This window comes from Ranitomeya variabilis, chromosome 4 (genome assembly GCF_051348905.1).
Source record: "Ranitomeya variabilis isolate aRanVar5 chromosome 4, aRanVar5.hap1, whole genome shotgun sequence".
NCBI lineage: Eukaryota > Metazoa > Chordata > Amphibia > Anura > Dendrobatidae > Ranitomeya > Ranitomeya variabilis.
In genome coordinates, this window is record NC_135235.1 from 526,570,964 (window position 1) to 526,590,459 (window position 19,496).

Here is a 19,496-nt window from a genome sequence, read left to right on the forward strand (position 1 = left end):
TTTGTTATTATTATCTTCATTTAATTTGTCTTAAAGGGAACCTATCACCCCGTTTTTTAAAGATTAGATAAAAATAGTGTGAAATAGGGGCAGAGCTGGGCTTTACATTACTGCCTTTTTGGTGCCTTTACACCCCCGTTAGGCTGCCGAAATACCTTTGTGAAGTGGCCGTTTTCTGCTGTCACTCAAGTTGGTCAGGTCGGATGGGCGTGGTCACAGCGCTGTTTCTCCCCCAGATCAGGCTCATCATTACGTTGGTGGCGTAGTGGTGTGCGCATGTCCAAAGAGAAGATCCACTGCCCAGGAGATTCAAAACAGCGCGGTCTTCGCTATTCGCCGTTTACCGGTGGGCGCGGCCATCTTTCCTGTGGCCGCGCGTGCGCAGATGGAGCGCTCTGCTGCCCGGGGCTTCAGGAAAATGGCCGCTGCGACTTCCATCTGCGCACGCGCGGAATCCCGCGGCCATTTTCCTGAAGCCCCGGGCAGCAGAGCGCTCCATCTGCGCACGCGCGGCCACAGGAAAGATGGCCGCGCCCACCGGTAAACGGCGAATAGCGAAGACCGCGCTGTTTTGAATCTCCTGGGCAGTGGATCTTCTCTTTGGACATGCGCACACCACTACGCCACCAACGTAATGATGAGCCTGATCTGGGGGAGAAACAGCGCTGTGACCACACCCATCCGACCTGACCAACTTGAGTGACAGGACAAAACGGCCACTTCACAAAGGTATTTCGGCAGCCTAACGGGGGTGTAAAGGCACCAAAAAGGCAGTAATGTAAAGCCCAGCTCTGCCCCTATTTCACACTATTTTTATCTAATTTTTAAAAAACGGGGTGATAGGTTCCCTTTAAATGAAAACACACAAAGAATTGTCCTAAAGCCAAATTGGATATAATTCCACACCAAACATAAAGGGGTGGACAAAAGTATTGGCACCGTTCGAAAAATCATGTGATGCTTCTCTAATTTGTGTAATTAACAGCACCTGTAACTTACCTGTGGCACCTAACAGGTGTTGGCAATAACTAAATCACACTTGCAGCCAGTTGACATGGATTAAAGTTGACTCAACCTCTGTCCTGTGTCATTGTGTGTACCACATTGAGCATGGAGGAAAGAAAGAAGACCAAAGAACTGTCTGAGGACTTGAGAAACCAAATTGTGAGGAAGCATGAGCAATCTTAAGGCTACAAGTCCATCTCCAAAGACCTGAATGTTCCTGCGTCTACCATGCGCAGTGTCATCAAGAAGTTTAAAGCCCATGGCACTGTGGCTAACCTCCCTAGATGTGGACGGAAAATAAAAATTGACAAGAGATTTCAATGCAAGATTGTGCGGATGCTGGATAAAGAACCTCGACTAACATCCAAACATGTTCAAGCTGCCCTGCAGTCCGAGGGTACAACAGTGTCAACCCTTACTATCCGTCAGCGTCTGAATGAAAAGGGACTGTATGGTAGGAGACCCAGGAAGACCCTACTTCTTACCCCGAGACATAAAAAAAGCCAGGCTGGAGTTTGCCAAAACTTACCTGAAAAAGCTTAAAACGTTTTGGAAGAATATTCTCTGGTCAGATGAGACAAAAGTAGAGCTTTTTGGGCAAAGGCATCAACATAGAGTTTACAGGAGAAACAAAGAGACATTCAAAGAAAAGAACACGGTCCCTACAGTCAAACATGGCGGAGGTTCCCTGATGTTTTGGGGTTGCTTTGCTGCCTCTGGCACTGGACTGCTTGACCGTGTGCATGGCATTATGAAGTCTGAAGACTACCAACAAATTTTGCAGCATAATGTAGGGCCCAGTGTGAGAAAGCTGGGTCTCCCTCAGAGGTCATGGGTCTTCCAGCAGGACAATGACCCAAAACACACTTCAAAAAGCACTAGAAAATGGTTTGAGAGAAAGCACTGGAGACTTCTAAGGTGGCCAGCAATGAGTCCAGACCTGAATCCCATAGAACACCTGTGGAGAGATCTAAAAATGGCAGTTTGGAGAAGGCACCCTTCAAATATCAGGGACCTGGAGCAGTTTGCCAAAGAAGAATGGTCTAAAATTCCAGCAGAGCATTGTAAGAAACTCATTGATGGTTACCGGAAGTGGTTGGTCACATTTATTTTGGCTAAAGGTTGGGCAACCAAGTATTAGGCTGAGGGTGCCAATACTTTTGTCTGGCCCGAATTTTGGAGTTTTGTGTGAAATGATCAATGTTTTGCTTTTTGCTTCATTCTCTTTTGTGTTTTTTTCATTTAAGACAAATTAAATGAAGATAATAATACCAAAGAAGAAAATGAGTATTATCTGACAGAATTGCAGGGGTGTCAATACTTTTGGCCACAACTGTATGTGAATGGGACTGAGCTGTAATTCCAGGCACCGCCACTACACAATGTATGGTGCTGTGCTGGGTAAATAATGAATGCTGATGTGGCACTCAGGAGTAGCATTGCTGGTACCTGTCTGTGGCTGCTGGGAGTAGGATAGGACAAACAAAAAAATTCCATTCATTTCACTAAAAAAGAAAAAAAACAAATAGAGAACTTGATTCACCCTATGTATGGTAATGTTGGGAGGTCATCAAACAGGATTCTAAAGTGCTTCATTCATTTCTACTCTTTCCACAAGTGAAGGATGTATGAGAAAGTTTGTTGAGCAAAGTCCAATTCAGCCCAAAAAAAACAAGCAGCTTCCATACAGATTGTTCAAAAGAAATATTTTCCAATTCGGCATTTACAACTGAAATATAAAGTTGTGAAGGGGGCACCCGGATTTGAACCAGGGACCTCTCGATCTGCAGTCGAATGCTCTACCACTGAGCTATACCCCCTTGATGACCTAGCCACCTTTTTCCCTCATGAATTTTTTCAGGACATTGAAAAACTAAACTGTGTAGAACATTCCAGGGCACTCAGGCCGATCAGAGAGCAGAGGGGGCTCCCTTCCTTTGCTTTTCTGCTAAATAATGCGATCTAGATATATCACAGTATTTAGGGGGTAAAGTACAGGGAGCAGTGCAGTGCTGAGTGTCAACGACAGAATCAGCGGACACCTGATGCCTATTGCACGTGCAGTCTGACAAAATGGCAAAATCGCCATGACGTATCCATAAGTCATAAGTCGGTAAGTACTAGCCGACCATGACGTATGGATACGTCCAGTGTCAGGAAGGGGTTAAAGCACCACTCCAGTGTGTTTTTTTATTGCAGCTAGTGATGAGCGAATATACTCCTTGCTCAGGTTTCCCCCCAGCACCAGCACGCTGGGGTGATCTCCGAGTATTTATGACTGCTCAGAGATTTAGTTTTTGTTGATTCAGCTGCTTGATTTACAGCTAATAGCCAGCCTAAGTACATGTGGGGGTTGCCTGGTTGCTAAGGAATCCCCACATGTAATCAAGCTGTCTAGTAGTCGCAAATCATCTAGCTGTGGCAAGGAAAACTAAATCTCCGGACACTAACAAATACTCGGAGACCACCCGAGCATGCTCAGGAAAACATGAGCAACGAGTATACTCGCTCATCACTAATTGCAGCGCTTTAGAGGAGTTTCTAATCTAAGTTACCTGCCCCTACTTTCATACTGACCAGCCATGGTCTTCACCTTCTATCACCACCACTCCTGTCAGTCTCCAGCAGTTTGTGACCTGCCGGATCGCTGCAGTGTTTGCTGGGTGAGCCGCAAGTGACTTTTCAATGCTTGTAACTGTTACTTCCGGCTAGAAGTTGTGATCACTAGATAGATGGTCCCAATAAAAGGTGAAAATGCCAGCGGTTAAGTATACAACTATAGGCTGGTACCTTAGATTAAAAACACCATTCCAGCCCTGGAAAAAAAGTGCTGGAATGGTGCACACAGATTTAAGCAGAATAGAAAAAATACCCCTAGGAGACAAGGTATAAAGGCTTGACAACTTATGCAACATATCTCCTTGTGAATAACACATTTTCTTTTGTTGTTTTTCATACACACTTTTATAAATGTAATATTGAAGAAAAACAGGTGCTTCAAGGGGGCACCCGGATTTGAACCAGGGCAGTTGAGGACATTGAGAAACTAAAATGTGTAGAACGTTCCAGGTTACTCACTGCTGTGGGGGAATCTCTGGAAGACACAATCTTGGGGCCCACTGCAGCAGATACTACTGTTATAACTGTTGTAGTAAGGCTGATAATATTGTGGGGGCATCTGTATGTTGTGGGGGCATACGCAGCTAACAGTGCTGTGGTTAGGAATATCATTTTTATTTAGGGGGGCATCTGAAGCAGACACTGTTGTGGCAAAGCAGATAATATTGTGGGGGGCGTCTGTGCGCACACTGCTATGGTGGAACTGATAATACTGTGGGGGCATATGTGCACACACTGTTGTGGTGAGGTAGGTAGGATTGTTGGGGCGTATGTGCGCACACTGTTGTGGTGAGGCAGGTAGGATTGTTGGGGCGTATGTGCGCACTGTTGTGGTGAGGCAGGTAGGATTGTTGGGGCGTATGTGCGCACTGTTGTGGTGAGGCAGGTAGGATTGTTGGGGCGTATGTGCATACACTGTTGTGGTGAGGTAGGTAGGATTGTTGGGGAGTATGTGCGCACTGTTGTGGTGAGGCAGGTAGGATTGTTGGGGCGTATGTGCACACTGTTGTGGTGAGGCAGGTAGGATTGTTGGGGCGTATGTGCGCACTGTTGTGGTGAGGCAGGTAGGATTGTTGGGGCGTATGTGCACACTGTTGTGGTGAGGCAGGTAGGATTGTTGGGGAGTATGTGCGCACTGTTGTGGTGAGGCAGGTAGGATTGTTGGGGCGTATGTGCGCACTGTTGTGATGAGGCAGGTAGGATTGTTGGGGCGTATGTGCACACACTGTTGTGGTGAGGCAGGTAGGATTGTTGGGGAGTATGTGCGCACTGTTGTGGTGAGGCAGGTAGGATTGTTGGGGCGTATGTGCATACACTCTTGTTGTGAGGCAGGTAGGATTGTTGGGGTGTAGGTGCGCGCACTGTTGTGGTGAGGCAGGTAGGATTGTTGGGGCGTATGTGCGCACACTCTTGTTGTGAGGCAGGTAGGATTGTTGGGGCGTATGTGCGCACACTGCTGTAGTGAGGCAGGTAGGATTGTTGGGGTGTAGGTGCGCGCACTGTTGTAGTGAGGCAGGTAGGATTGTTGGGGCGTATGTGCATACACTCTTGTTGTGAGGCAGGTAGGATTGTTGGGGCGTATGTGCGCACATTGTTGTGGTGAGGCAGGTAGGATTGTTGGAGCGTATGTGCGCACACTGTTGTGGTGAGGCATGTAGGATTGTTGGGGCGTATGTGTGCACACTGTTGTGATGAGGCAGGTAGGATTGTTGGGGTGTATGTGTACACACTGTTGTGATGAAGCAAATAGGATTATTGGGGCGTATGTGCGCACACTGTTGTGGTGAGGCAGGTAGGGTTGTTGGGGCGTATGTGCGCACACTGTTGTGGGGAGACAGGTAGGATTGTGGTGGATGTCTGAGGCAGACTGTTAGGCCGGGTTCACACTTGCCAGTGCAATGTGAGAAACTTGCATCAATTCCTGGCACTGCCGCTGGGGGTTCGGACCGGAGCATTTAGCTGCATAGAAATACATGCAGCCACACACACTCCGGTGCTGAGTGCCGCGGCAGTGCTGGGTATTAAAGCAAGTTTCACGCATTACACTCGCAAGTGTGAACCCGGCCTTATTATGAGTCAAATAATGTGTTCTATGCATCTGCAGCAGTCACTGTTGAGGTGGGGCAGATAAGATTTTGGGGTGCATGTTAACTGCATATTTTAAAATACTGCATTACCTAATTAGCAAAAAAAGTAAAAGAATGCAGCAAAGATACTACAAAATGTGATCACTAGTGATGAGCGAGTATACTCGTTGCTCGGGTTTTCCCGAGCACGCGCTCAGGTGGTCTCCGAGTATTTATGACTGCTCGGAGATTTAGTTTTCATTGCAACAGCTGAATGATTTACAGCTACTAGCCTGCTTGATTACATGTGGGGATTCCCTAGCAACCAGGCAACCCCCACATGTACTCAGCCTGGCTACTAGCTGTAAATCATTCAGCTGAGATGAAAACTATATCTCCGAACAGTCATAAATACTCGGAGGTCACCCAAGCAACGAGTACACTCGCTCATCACTAGTGATCACCAGCAAGAAAAATAGTCCCAAAACAAAACAGTTACTCACCCTCCTCGGGTCCAGCGCTGTCTCTCTGTTTCTGCTCCTGTGTCCACCACCCAACCTTAGGCCAGTCTCACACGTCCAGATAATTCTGGTACCGGAAAAATCGGTACCAGAGTTATCCGTGTCCGTGTGCTCACGTGGCACATCAGTGTGGCACACGTGCGGCAGCCGTGTGCCGACTGAGGACCACACGGACCGTGCAGGAGACAGCGCTAGAGTTAAGCGCTGTCCCCTGCTTTTGATGCTGAAGCCGGCATTCATTCCTTCTCCCCAGCAGCGTTCGCTGGAGAGAAGGAATGAAAAATCAAGGTTTTTTTTTGTGTGTGTGTTTAAAATAAAGTTTGTGGTCACCTCCCGCCTCCTGTGCGCCCGCTTGCATTAAAATACTCACCCAGCTCCCGCGATGCCTCCTCTCAGAGCCGGCAGCTAGTCCTGTGTGAGCGGTCACGTGGTACCGCTCATTACAGTGATGAATATGCGGCTCCACCCCTATGGGAGGTGGAGCCGCATATTAATCACTGTAATGAGCGGTACCACGTGACCGCTCACACAGGACAAGCTGCCGGCGCTGAGAGGAGGCATCGCGGGAGCTGGGTGAGTATTTTAATGCAAGCGGGCGGGCGGGCGCACAGGGGGTGGGAGGCGGGAGGTGACCACGAACTTTATTTTAAACACAAAAAAAACCCCAAAAAAACCTTGAATTTTCATTCCTTCTCTCCAGCGAACGCTGCTGGGGAGAAGGAATGAATGCCGGCTTCAGCACCAAAAGCAGGGGACAGCGCTTAACTCTAGCGCTGTTTCTCCAGCGGCGGTACGTGCACACGGAGGAGAGTGCACACTGTTCTCCGGCGGACCGTGCTGCCGGAGAAACGTAGACATGTCTCCGTGTTTTGCACATGGACACACGGTCTGCAAAAAATCACTGACATGTGCAGAGACACATTGATTTTAATGTGTCTACGTGTGTCAGTGTCTCCGGTACGTGAGGAAACTGACACCACACGTACCGGAGCCACTGACGTGTGAAACAGGCCTTATGGGGCATGACTACGTACAAATTTCTTGTAAAGGAGGTTGTCTCAACGACCGTTAAAATATTCACTAAAATTTCTAAGTGAGTAAAAGTGTATTATTGTATCAAACATTACAATTATTCCAGGGAATAAACAAGTCACTACTGCAAGTGAACAAACTCTATTCAGAGATAACATTCAGCGTGGACACTCCTTTAATTAATCATACCACAATAGCAGTAACCAACCTAATGAAAAGAGAAAGGGCTGATTTCACCAAAACAAGATGATTTGCTGCGGAGTGTAGGAGTATTCCTCCGATATCCAAATCGTCCATTGTAACCAACTGGAGGGCGGACACTAGAAAGAGAGCTGCTGTGACCGCTGATCAATGACCGGCAGTGTCCTGACAGTACAAATGGAGATCAGAAAGAGAAGTGAAGAAACAGGTAATCACAAGTTCGTCGTGTAATTTACAGATGTTCATATAAAGGGTGAGAAAAAAAATGAACTAAACAACATTGTATATTGCCATATATGAAACAGACCAGAGCTATTCATTACCCCTACAAAAGTATTATTTAGTAACTGCCTTTACTTTCACAAACTGTCTTAAAAATTTAACTTCACTCATCAGCAAATAAGGATCTGTTCATACTGTGATTTTTTGCAGCATTTTTTTTCCTCAGGAAAAATGCAGCGTTGGTAAGTAAAATGCTTCATACATTGTGCGTTTTTTATGCAGTTTTTTTCAAGTGTTTTTACTACAATCAATTGAATGCAGCATGAAGTGTGGAAAGAGCTCACTTGTAGCGTTTAAAAAAAAACACAGGAAAAATAATGCACAGTAAGAATGAGATTTTAGAAATCTCATCTATTTTATAGGTGTAAAATATTGAGCTTTACAGCATGGAATTGCCATCTTTTTACCATTTCATCCAATTAGGATTTTTTTTAGCCATTTCTCAATACATCATATAGTAAAATGAATGGTGTCAATCAAAACTACAATTTGTCCCTGCAGCCTTCACACTTCTGTCAGGTGTAACTGTGAAGGTTGCAGGCCATTTGTGGCCACTGATAGCCAGCAATATTTCTTTTCCTTCTGAACATGCACACCTATAGAAAGCCTGTCATTACATATATGGCATATAGTATGTATTAGTATAGTATTATATTGAATGGTAATAAGATTTGTTTTAAATGTCACTGTCTGAAATGTCCATTGCATCATAAAGAAAAAAAAAATAGAATTATAAAATAGTGCACAATACTTGCATTCATGTGGGCAGTCCCGTCTGAGGGGTACTGCAGTCCCACCTGGCTTGATTGATGCCCCTCTGGTGAGAGTATGTCATTACAAATCAGCTGTAGCCACATCTGACAGATGTCCAGTGCACAGGTAAAGCCAAGGCACTACATATGCACATAACATAAAATAGGTGCAACCTGTGCAGTCTCACAAGGGCCCAAGATTTAAGCGGGCCCAGGTTGCAATATGATGGGATATTGGACTGCAAAGAGCCCACATTTTGTTCTTGCACAGGGGCCCTCTGCTGTCTGTGTCCACTACTGCACCCGATGCTGCTGAAGCTGGCTTGTAATGATGCACCCTGGCCTGGATGTATATCAAGTCAGGAGGGGCATGGGGCTACACGACTCCTCAAGGACAGAGACTGCCTACATAACTATTGACAAGTAGTTTGCAACACTTTTTTTCTTTACATGAGAAATGAAATTTAAGAAAAAGATTTTATCTAGCTTTCGATACCTTCCTGTATAGTGAAATAGCAGCAATTTAGAGGCAAGTATATGTGATGACAGGTTCTCTTTAGGGCGCAGTCAGGCGGACATATAACACTGACGACGACGACAGCATCACAGTGCACGGACTGACCGGCAGCTGTCCTGATTGCAGCATGACAGCTGCATAGAAATATAAGCGGTCACGCTCAGCTCAGGAAAGCAGACGGCCAGTCCAAGCATTGCGATGTGATCGTCATCCGTGTTATAAGGCCGTCTGACTGAGCACTTAAAGTGATCAAATACACTAGAAGGTTGTCCAAGATAACAAATTTCAGCAGGAGCAGCTGACTATTGTGCATGTAGATGTTCTGGCTCTCACCTAACAGCAGATATTATGGGGGCAAAGAAAGTGGGCATTGGTTTTCAGCATGTACAATCTTGTTCTTACTGGGGAAGAGGGGAGTAGCCACCAGAGGTACTTGACATGGTCTTTTCCCCTCGCCCGATTAACAATACATTTGTATGGGGAGGTCAGAAGGAATAGCTCCTGGGCAAACGAGCCATCAGCAGTATGCATCATGCACTAAACACCCTTATCTAACTTATGGCTCTTTTCTTGTAGCCCTAGAGCTGGAGGTCCCTTTTGGATGCCCTACTGATCAATCTCATCATCTCTGGAAAGTTGTGACCCTACTGAGTGATATTTTTTTCTGAGCCCCCCTCCTAAAAAACACTATCATATTCACCTGCTCCACTCCAGTTCCTCTTATTTAAGTAAATCTTCTCTTTTCCCCAGATGCTGTTATAGTCCACAATCCAACCTTCTGCTGAGGTTCCTCCATTATCCTGTTTTTTAAGATAAAGATATAAGAAAAAAATTCAGTTTTATCACCAGGATATGCTATCAGTTTATGATCAGTGTGGCCGACTTCTGGGAACCCTATTGATCAGAAAACTGAAGTTGCCACATTGCTGATTTAGCACTGCATCACCTTCCGAGTTTTCCATGCACAGCCAGAGCCTGAATCCTTACAGGAAAACCTAAGTGCGGACGCAGTGCTTTCCATTCGATGGTGCTGTGATTCGTTTTCCTGCTTATGAGATGGTGGGGGCGCTGCGGTGTTGGGAAAACACTAAGGACAAGTTCACAACAGCGCATAAAAAATATCGTCTGTTTTTCATCCAGAAAAAAATATATAATTTTTTCCTCCGTATGGTGGAGCGTGTGTCTTCCTTATGTCCGTTTTGACATCCATTTCCTACATTTCTAAAGAAATAAAGGCCCAATACAGTTTTTTATATAATCATGGCAATGAATTTGTTAAAAACCGATGTCACACAGATGGTGCCCATATTGCATCAGGTTCTTTTTCACATCCATTAAAATCTACGGGCTGATGAGACTGGCGCTTGCTGTGTTTTTTTTCCACACCGACTACTGGTCCATATGAAAAACACGATTGGTTAAAGGGAGTCTGTCACCCCAAAAATCGCATATGAGATAAGGCCACCGGCATCAGGGGCTTATCTACAGCATTCTGTAATGCTGTAGATAAGCCCCCGATGTAACCTGAAAGGTAAGAAAAACAGGTTATATTATACTCACCCAGGGGCGGTCCGGTCCGCGTTGTGGTCCGGGTCCAGCGCCTCCCATCTTCATACAATCACATTCTTTTCTTATCTTCCTGCCGCGGCTCCAGGGCAGGCGTACTTTATCTGCAAAGTACTGCAGTGCACAGGTGCCAGGCCTCTCTGACCTTTCCATGTGGCATTGGCATAATAAGGGGTTAATGTCACCTTTCTATTGTAAGGTGACATTAAGTACTTATGCTGGCTATCAGATGTAAATCATTCAGCTGCGGCAATAAAAGCTAAATCTCTGAGCACTAAAAAGTACGTTGAGGTCACCCGAGCGTCCTCGGGAAATCTCGAGTAACGAGTATATTCACTCATCACTACAGGTTACATGTTAACATAGGACTCATTCTTTGATGTCACCTTCACAATTCTTGCATCCATTGAACTTGTGAGTTTTTGGAGAGTTTCTGCTTGTATTTCTTTGCATGAAGTCAGAATAGCCTCCCAGAGCTGCTGTTTTGATGTGAACTGCCTCCCACCCTCATAGATCTTTTGCTTGATGATACTCCAAAGGTTCTCTATAGGGTTGAGGTCAGGGGAAGATGGTGGCCACACCATGAGTTTATCTCCTTTTATGCCCATAGCAGCCAATGACTCAGAAATATTCTTTGCAGCATGAGATGGTGCATTGTCATGCATGAAGATAATTTTGCTCCTGAAGGCACGTTTCTGCTTTTTATACCATGGAAGAAAGTTGTCAGCCAGAAAGTCTATATACTTTGCAGAGGTCATTTTCACACCTTCAGGAACCTTAAAGGGCCCTACCAGTTCCCCATGATTCTGTCCCAAAAGATGACTCCTCCACCTCCTGGCTGACATTGCAGCCTTGTTGGGACATGGTGGCCATCCACTACTCTATCTGGACCATCCAGGGTTGCTCTACACTCATCAGTAAACAAGACTGTTTGAACATTAGTCCTCATGTATGTCTGGGCCCACTGCAACCATTTCTGCTTGTGAACACTGTTTAGGGGTGGCCGAATAGTAGGTTTATGAACCAAAGCAAGCCTTTGAAGGATCCTACACCTTGAGGTTCAAGGGACTCCAGAGGCACCAGCAGCTTTAAATATCTGTTTGCTGGTTTGTAATGGATTTTTAGCAGCTGCTCTCTTAATCTGAAGAACTTACCTGGCAGAAACCTTCCTCATTATGCCTTTATCAGCAAGAACATGTGCTCAGATTCAGCCACAAATCTCTTAACAGTACGATGATCACGCTTAAGTTTTCGGGAAATATCTAATGTTTTCATCCCCTGACCAAGGCACTGCACTATTTAATGCTTTTCAGCAGCAGAGAGATCCTTTTTCTTTCCCATGTTACTTGAAAACTGTGGCCTGCTTAATAATGTGGAACCAGGGCTGTGGAGTCGGTAAGCCACAGTTGCGACTACGACTCCTGGATTTTATCAGGTTCCGACTCTGACTCCGGCTCCTTCATAAATGGCCAATTCGTAACAATAAATTTACTGTTGTAAAATATTAACATCGTGCTTATTCAGTTTCTCACCATCATATAAGTAATCAGACCACTTAGAGCAAAAACTATATTTATTAGAATACAATTAGAATATAGCAAATAACTTTTATAAACTCTTGTAAGTAAATATGCAATAAACACTGTTATGCAGTTAATAAGAAGAAATCTCTAAATTTGTCCTCAGAAAAAGTATTGCCTCTGTCAGATCCTCCTTCATGGATGCCCTCAAATCTGATCTAATTATTTTGAGAGCAGAGAACAACCTCTCTACACTAACTTGGGTTGGTGGCAAAGCAGTAACCACTAGGGCAACATCTCTGACAATGTCAGGATACAGAGGAATCCCTTGTTGCACTGTTATTTTTGATAAACGGTCAAATTTCTCAATTTCTTTTAGTGCACATGAAAACTTCTGCTGAAATGTACTGGCTGTGTTCTTTGATGGGGATGACTCTTCTTCTATGCGGAGCTGCTTTGCACGGTCCTTGTGATCCAAATATTTTTCGAAATTAAATTCTTCATCAGTTGATGAGGGTGAAGATGTGGCAGAACGACCAAATTCTTCATGTTCCTCCTTGACTGTTCTGCAACCCTTTCATCCTTACTGCTATTTCAAACAGAGCTTCTTTTCCTTTAGTTAGCTGTTGATTATCTAGAAGAATCCGATGCACTGGGTCTACATAAACAGCTGCTAAAAGAATGTTATTTTGTAATAGTAGCTCCTCTCTCCGTTTCATTGATGTAGCAATGCCACTTGCAATTAACCCTCCTCTTTGGGACAGGCGAAACATCAGGTCCTTCCACTCCTTTAAGAAAATACCTGGAGTTAAGTCCTCTGCTTGTAATTTTTTAGTCACTGTAAATGGGTGTTCTAGCAATTTTTCCAGCTCAGTCACCTGATTCCACTGACTTTCATTTAGAGTCAGTTGAGGGTTAGCCATGTCTACAAGAAAGGTTTTCAGTTCAACCAAGCGCTGAATCATTAAGTAAGTACTGCCCGATCGTGTGGCTTGATCAATAATTGCCCCTTTTCCAGCACGTCTCTTCAAAATTGAGTCAACTTTAGGGGTTCTGGCAACAGTAGCCAATTTTCTCACCTTGCCAATCAGTGCAGCAGCATGTCCTTCTTGCAGACTGTCTTATAGCCAGCTGTAGCGTATGCACAGCACCGCGCATGTGATGAATGAAAGAACGTATTGACACAGTTTCAACAAGATCATCTAAACTATCATGTTGCTGTTCATCTGAAGCAACTTCAGTTTGCTCCTCAGTTACAATCCTGTGTTCCTCTATTTCAAACATTTCTGTGTCTGTGGACCCAGAATGTTCTTCTAGCTGCTGGTCACCATCATTACTCTCATTCATTAGCTTAATAGTACTTATCATATTTGAAGCATTGTCAGTTATGACAGAAAGAACTTGCTCTTTTTTAAGTTCATAGTCTTGCAGAACCTTTTCCACCAAGACCTGGAGAAACTCACTGGTGTGATGAGCTTTGGTGTCTTTTACTGCCGATGTCTTGGTAACTATTTCATTTTTGTCACAAACAAATCGGACATTGATGGCAAAATAGTTCACTCTGTGACGTGTGCAGGCATCCATTTTAAGAAACAGAAAGTGTCCCTTGAGAGTTTTTTTAAGTTCTTCCTTTTGTTTAAAAGCTTCTTCGATTACTAATTTTCGAATACTCTCTCTCTCCAGAGAAACACCAAGCTTGCGGGCCATTTCCCCATTCAGACACATAAAAGCTGGTCGTGAAAATAATGAAATAGGCACACTATCCTTTACAACAAGCTCTATGATGTTTTTTAAATGTATCTACTGTCATTGTCACAGTAACTTTGTCACTGACAAAATATCTTGCAACTGATGGCTGCAAAGTTCTCTGCTCCTTTGTTTGGCTGGAAGAGCTGGGCACTGGTTCACTGGTTTAGATGCAGTCTTTCTCATCCACTGCTTTCAGTACTTCTGGTTGAAAGCGCTGTAAATGTCTCTTTAGATTAGAAGCTCTGGTAGGAGCATTTTTATCTTTGCCTGAATATGCACTGATCTTGGTTTCACAGCATTTGTTTTCGTCTGGATCATTTGTCATACACTGACAGACATAATGTTTTCTATCTTGAGTGATGGTGAAATGTTCAAATACAGCTGGTTTAATGTGACGCTTCTTTGACATTCTCAGGTTTTTAATTCTGCATTCACAATCCAAATGTCAATTATTTTTCCTAAAAACAATTGTACAAAATTATTGCCAGGCCGCCCTGCTCACAGTCAGTGCGGGAAGCAGACGGCCAGGGACCTGACAGACATCAGAAGGTGAATATGTACTGGGTTTTTTTTACATTTACAATGGTACAATTGTACAATGGTAACCAGGGTAAATATCGGGTTACTAAGCGCGGCCCTGCGCTTAGTAACCCGATATTTACCCTGGTTACCATTGTAAAACATTGCTGGCATTGTTGCTTTTGCTGTCAAACACGACGATACATGCCGATCTGACGACCAAATAAAGTTCTAGACTTTCAGTAACGACCAGCGATATCACAGCGGGATCCAGATCGCTGCTGCGTGTCAAACACAACGATATCGCTATCCAGGACGCTGCAACATCACGGATCGCTATCGTTGCAAAGTCGTTTAGTGTGAAGGTACCTTAAGATACTAACCCTGACATACAAGGCCGTCCATACATCCCCCATACATCTTTGACCTAATCTCCCAATGCCTACCTACACATAATCTCCGATCCTCACAAGATCTTCTGTTTCCTCTGGTGTTGCATGTTCCTCACACAACTGTCTCCAAGATTTCTCCCAGGCATCCCCCAGCCTTTTGAACTCACTACCTCAGCACATCTCCACATCTGAAAAAATCGGTTTGATTATGCTGATCAGATTCTGATCCGAATTTCTCGGAGGTGGAGAGAAAAAAAATAAATAAAAACCTTCTCCACCTCCTATATAATGACAGTCAGTGAAAATTGCATGCCGTCCGAGTGCGATCCAATTTTTTTCCCATGGACCAATGTAGTTGAATGGGCAAGTGTGCCATTCGATTCTCTAAGGCAAATCTTGCATGCTGCAAATTTTTAATTTTCCCTCGGCCCACCTTGGCTTGAAGAAAAAAATTGGACTTGTGCACAGTCCCATAGAATAACAGGGGGACAAGTACTATTCCTCAAAACAAAGGAGAGCACATGTCCAAGGTATACGGTCGCCTGGCCGAGACATTAGTTTATCATACTTGCTTGCATTTTACATAGGTATTACATGTATCTAAACCCTCTTCACGAGAACCCAACCCTGGAATTAATGGTGATTTAACCCATTGATGACTGCTACTATGCCTTTTTACAGAAGTCACTGAGTTTTATTACCAAGCTACAACTTGTGTATTTTTGGACACAACATACGAATTGAGCAATCAGTGAAGGACATCATGGTGCAAAGAATTGAAGGAACAAGACGAAGAGGAAGACCAGCCATCCAATTGCTTGATACAATCAAAATAACAGGAGAAGACCCTGTTGGACCTATCTAGGCTTGCACAAGCTCTATTTTCTTACAGAGCATTCATTCAAGTCGCCATGGCTCGAGATCGAGCCGAAGGCCAATAAATAATATTAATCGTTTTTCAGCAATGCCTTTTTAACGGGACTAATATTTAAGTAAATAGTGTCCCCTGCTGGATAAAAATATAAAAGGGTGTAAGCTGTATATTAAAGCTAATACCATGCTGCATCGGACACTATTGGTTTTAGCACCGATCATGGTCAATAAACTCTCTAGATGCATCTGTCAATTACGACCACAGAATGCAGATGGCTAGCAAAGGGAGAGGGCTCCCGCTTTAACAATATCATCACCCCGCAATCGCAGGTCATGATAGTTGGCATGGCAGCTGGAGGCTCAGTCATGACTTTGGAGTATGGCGCCGTTAAGCTCCACCATAAGCATGGTATAACTGACCTACCTAAAAAGACAGTACACCGCACAGATACTGTACCAGACGGAGTCTAAAGTGACTCCTCCTGTCACATTAGGGTTAAGTTTCATTATAGAGAAGGGCTCCATCAGGGGGGTTCATCTGAATCACATTTTGGGGGGGGATTTAATTATAGACAGAAACCTCAATGTAAGTGCTCAGTGTAGAGCACAGGATAAATGTGATCCAAGCTTTAAAACAAATCAAAAAATATTATGTACCATAAAATGCTACCAATAAAAACGTCAACTCATCCTGCAGAACAAATCAGTGTCCAAATATTAGTTTTCGACCACAGGTAGGGTATCACTGTATTGGGGAGAAATTACGTATCAAATTGCAATGTTCCAGTTTCTCCAATTACTCATTGGGAAAATAGCAAATTTCGGACTAATGCAAAATTTTATATCCAATTATTAAGTTTTGTGAAGCACCTGTGGGTTCAAAATATTCAACACATCCCCAGATTCTTTGAAGTATACAGTTTTCAAAATGTGGTCACTTGTGGGGGCTTCTGCACTTTTAGCACACTTTTGCAAATGCGACATGGTGTCTGTAATGTGTTCCAGCAAAAGTTGAGCTTTAAAGGGAACCTATCACCCCCAAAATCGAAGATGAGCTAAGCCCACCGGCATCAAGGGCTTATCTACAGCATTCTGTAATGCTGTAGATAAGCCCCCGGATGTAACCTGAAAGATAAGAAAAAGAGGTTATATTATACTCACCCAGGGGCGTTCCCGCTGCGGTCTGATCCGAAGGGTGACGCGGTCCGGGGCCTCCCATCTTCATAGGATGACGTCCTTTTCTTGTCTTCACACTGCAGCTCCAGCGCAGGCGTACTTTGTCTGCCCTGTTGAGGGTAGAGCAAAGTACTGCAGTGTGCAGGGCCTCTCTGACCTTTCCCGGCGCCTGCGCACTGCAGTACTTTGCTCTGCCCTCAACAGGACAAAGTACGCCTGCGCCGGAGTGTGAAGACAAGAAAAGGTCGTCATCGTAAGATGGGAGGCCCCGGACCGGACAGCGACGCCCATCGGATCTGACCGCCCGCCCAGGTGAGTACAATCTAACCTCTTTTTCTCATCTTTCAGGATACATCGGAGGCTTATCTACAGCATTACAGAATGCTGTAGATAAACCCCTGATGCCGGTGGGCTTAGCTCATCTTCGATTTTAAGGGTGACAGGTTCCCTTTAAGGCTACGTTCACACATTGTTTTTTTAAATGCAAATTTAAATCTGCATTTTATAGTACCAGCAAAGGCTATGAGGCTATGTGCACACGGTGTGGATTTGCCTGCGGATCCGCAGCAGTTTTCCATCAGGTTTACAGTGCCATGTAAACCTATGGAAAACCAAATCCGCTGTGCCCATGGTGCGGAAAATACCACGCAGAAGCACAGCGTTGTTTATTCCGCAGCATGTCAATTCTTTGTGCGGATTCCTCAGCGTTTTACACCTGCTCCTCAATAGGAATCCGTAGGTGTAAAACTGCAGGTGAGATCCGCAGGTAAAACGCAGTGCGTTTTACCTGCGGATTTTTCAAAAGCGGTGCGGAAAAATCCTCACATGAATTCGCAACGTGAGCACATAGCCTGAGAGTTCAGAAATCTCATGTACACATTGTTTTTTTTCCTGACTGACTGGAAAAACTGCTGCGTTTTTGAAAATTGCAGCATGTCAATTCTTTCAGCGTCTTTTCACCCATAAAAAGTAATTAAAAAAAGTAGCAAAATAAGCACGTATCAGGTTTTGCTGCGTTTTTTATGTAAAACCTTAAGAATGTTGCATCATGATTTTTTTTTTTTGGGGGGGGGGCAATAAGCTTAATCAGCATGCACAAGGGACAACAAAAACACGGCAAAAGTTGCTTTTTTTGCAGCGCGCCTTTGAGCAGGTTTTACCTGCAGACAAAAAAAAAACACCGCAAAAACGCAATGTGTGAACATAGCCTAAGAATCAAATCTCCCCTTCCAAGATTGGCCATGTGCTCCGACAGTTTTTAACCAAATATGAGATATTAGATACTCGGGAGAAACTAAATAAGTTGGGGGGTCCATTCTCCTGTTACCCCCTGTGAAAATTAAACATTTGGGGCTAAAACAATATTTTAGTGGAAAAAAATTGTAATTCTTCATTTTTTTTTCATTCCACTTTGTGCTTTTTTCACCAGGAGTGTTATCACATTTCCTAACAGCAGTTTTGAAACATTTGAAGGGTGCGGTTTTTGAACTGTGATTGTTGGGGGGTGTTCTACTATATAGGCCCCTCAAAGACACTTCAAAATGAAATGGGTCAGTAAAACAAATAGGGTTTGTCATTTTCCTTAAAAAATAAAAACAACAAACAAAAATGGGTGTTAACAAAATGATGCTCTGGCACAGTAGACGGATAATGTTCTTAACTAGTTTCTCTGGTCTGAGTACCAGTACGTAACATGGAGGCTCCCTGACTTTAATGCAGGCTCGCACGCTGAGCCCGCACATGATAGCTGGAGGGGGCTCAGGCTTCGGAGAGGGTCCTGCCAATCGTTTTGCTCAACGTTAGTAAGAGCCATGGATGAGGGACCTCCTCTGAGGATCACAGCTGCAGACCGTCTCCTCACCATAGGGGGTGGAGGTGGAGTTACACTTTAAGGCCTCCTCCCAAATGTAGATGTCAGGGTCCCTATAATTGCCACATGCTCTGTAATGTGCAGTGTGCTGCTGCTCTCTGGTATCTGCCAGTACAGCTAGCATCTACAGATCTCTGCACACGAGCAGAGAGGGGAGCTCCATCTCACACAGAGCTGCCGAATTATCCTTTCTACCTGTCCGGTCTTCTTCAGCAGTGCTTGGACTGAGGGGCTCCAGAAATACGACAGGGTGTTGGGGTCCAGCTGGGCGTTATATGGAGGGATAGCCCCCCACAGACGGGGCAGTCTTCTGCCACGCGCCAGGCTGGCCACTGCATTGCCGTCCAGTATGAACCCCTTCTCGCGGCTTTCCCGCCATTGCTTCTCAGGGGTCGGAAACTGGCTCCAGTTTATCAGCCCCGACGGCGGGAGCGCCATTGCGTCTGCAGCAGGAGAAGAGCGCAGAGTGACGTCACAGTGGCGCGTTCTACACAGCGCGAGCGGCGGCCGGCTCCGCGCAAATCTTCCTAGTGCCAGACCGTAAGTAGCCAATCAGATTGCAGCTGGAAGTGAAAGCGACCATCTGATTGGATGTGTAGTACAGTGCTGGGCGACGTATTGCTACGTCATGTACATTTGCATGCTGGGGGTTATAGTTCCACAGGTGAAACCCAGTACAGTCAACATTCAAATGTAGACAGACTCCCTGTGACTTATAGTAATATAACACAGAGAGTGAATAAGGTGCCACAGATTATAGCCAACCCCTCAGTGTGCGCGAGAGAGTTATCACACAATTTACTGTGCCAAAGTTGGACGGTGAGTGCCAAAATCTG

At 44.7% G+C, this 19,496-nt stretch overlaps 1 protein-coding gene and 1 non-coding gene across 2 annotated transcripts; both read right to left on the bottom strand.

Moving 5' to 3' along the window:
- Positions 1 to 2,753: 2,753 nt before the first annotated feature.
- On the bottom strand, positions 2,754 to 2,825 carry TRNAC-GCA (transfer RNA cysteine (anticodon GCA)). The gene has a single exon. It is a non-coding gene; the product is annotated as a tRNA-Cys (tRNA).
- Positions 2,826 to 7,368: 4,543 nt separating this feature from the next.
- Positions 7,369 to 19,152, bottom strand: SPMAP1 (sperm microtubule associated protein 1). The gene is made up of 3 exons (XM_077257688.1): positions 18,856 to 19,152; positions 9,696 to 9,795; positions 7,369 to 7,609 (listed from the first exon to the last, which is right to left on the bottom strand). Exons 1-3 carry the CDS (start codon positions 19,096 to 19,098, stop codon positions 7,452 to 7,454), a joined length of 501 nt encoding a protein of 166 aa, XP_077113803.1. The 5' UTR covers positions 19,099 to 19,152; the 3' UTR covers positions 7,369 to 7,451.
- Between the last annotated feature and the right edge of the window lie 344 nt (positions 19,153 to 19,496).

Coding starts and splice junctions, on each gene's coding strand:
- SPMAP1 (XM_077257688.1), bottom strand. CDS start 19,098: ATGGCGCTCCCGCCGTCGGGGCTGATAAACTGGAGCCAGTTTCCGACC. Junction 9,796..18,855: donor TGCTGAAGAAGACCGGACAG/GTAGAAAGGATA, acceptor CTTAAAAAACAG/GATAATGGAGGAACCTCAGC. Junction 7,610..9,695: donor GAGGAACTGGAGTGGAGCAG/GTGAATATGATA, acceptor TTGTACTGTCAG/GACACTGCCGGTCATTGATC.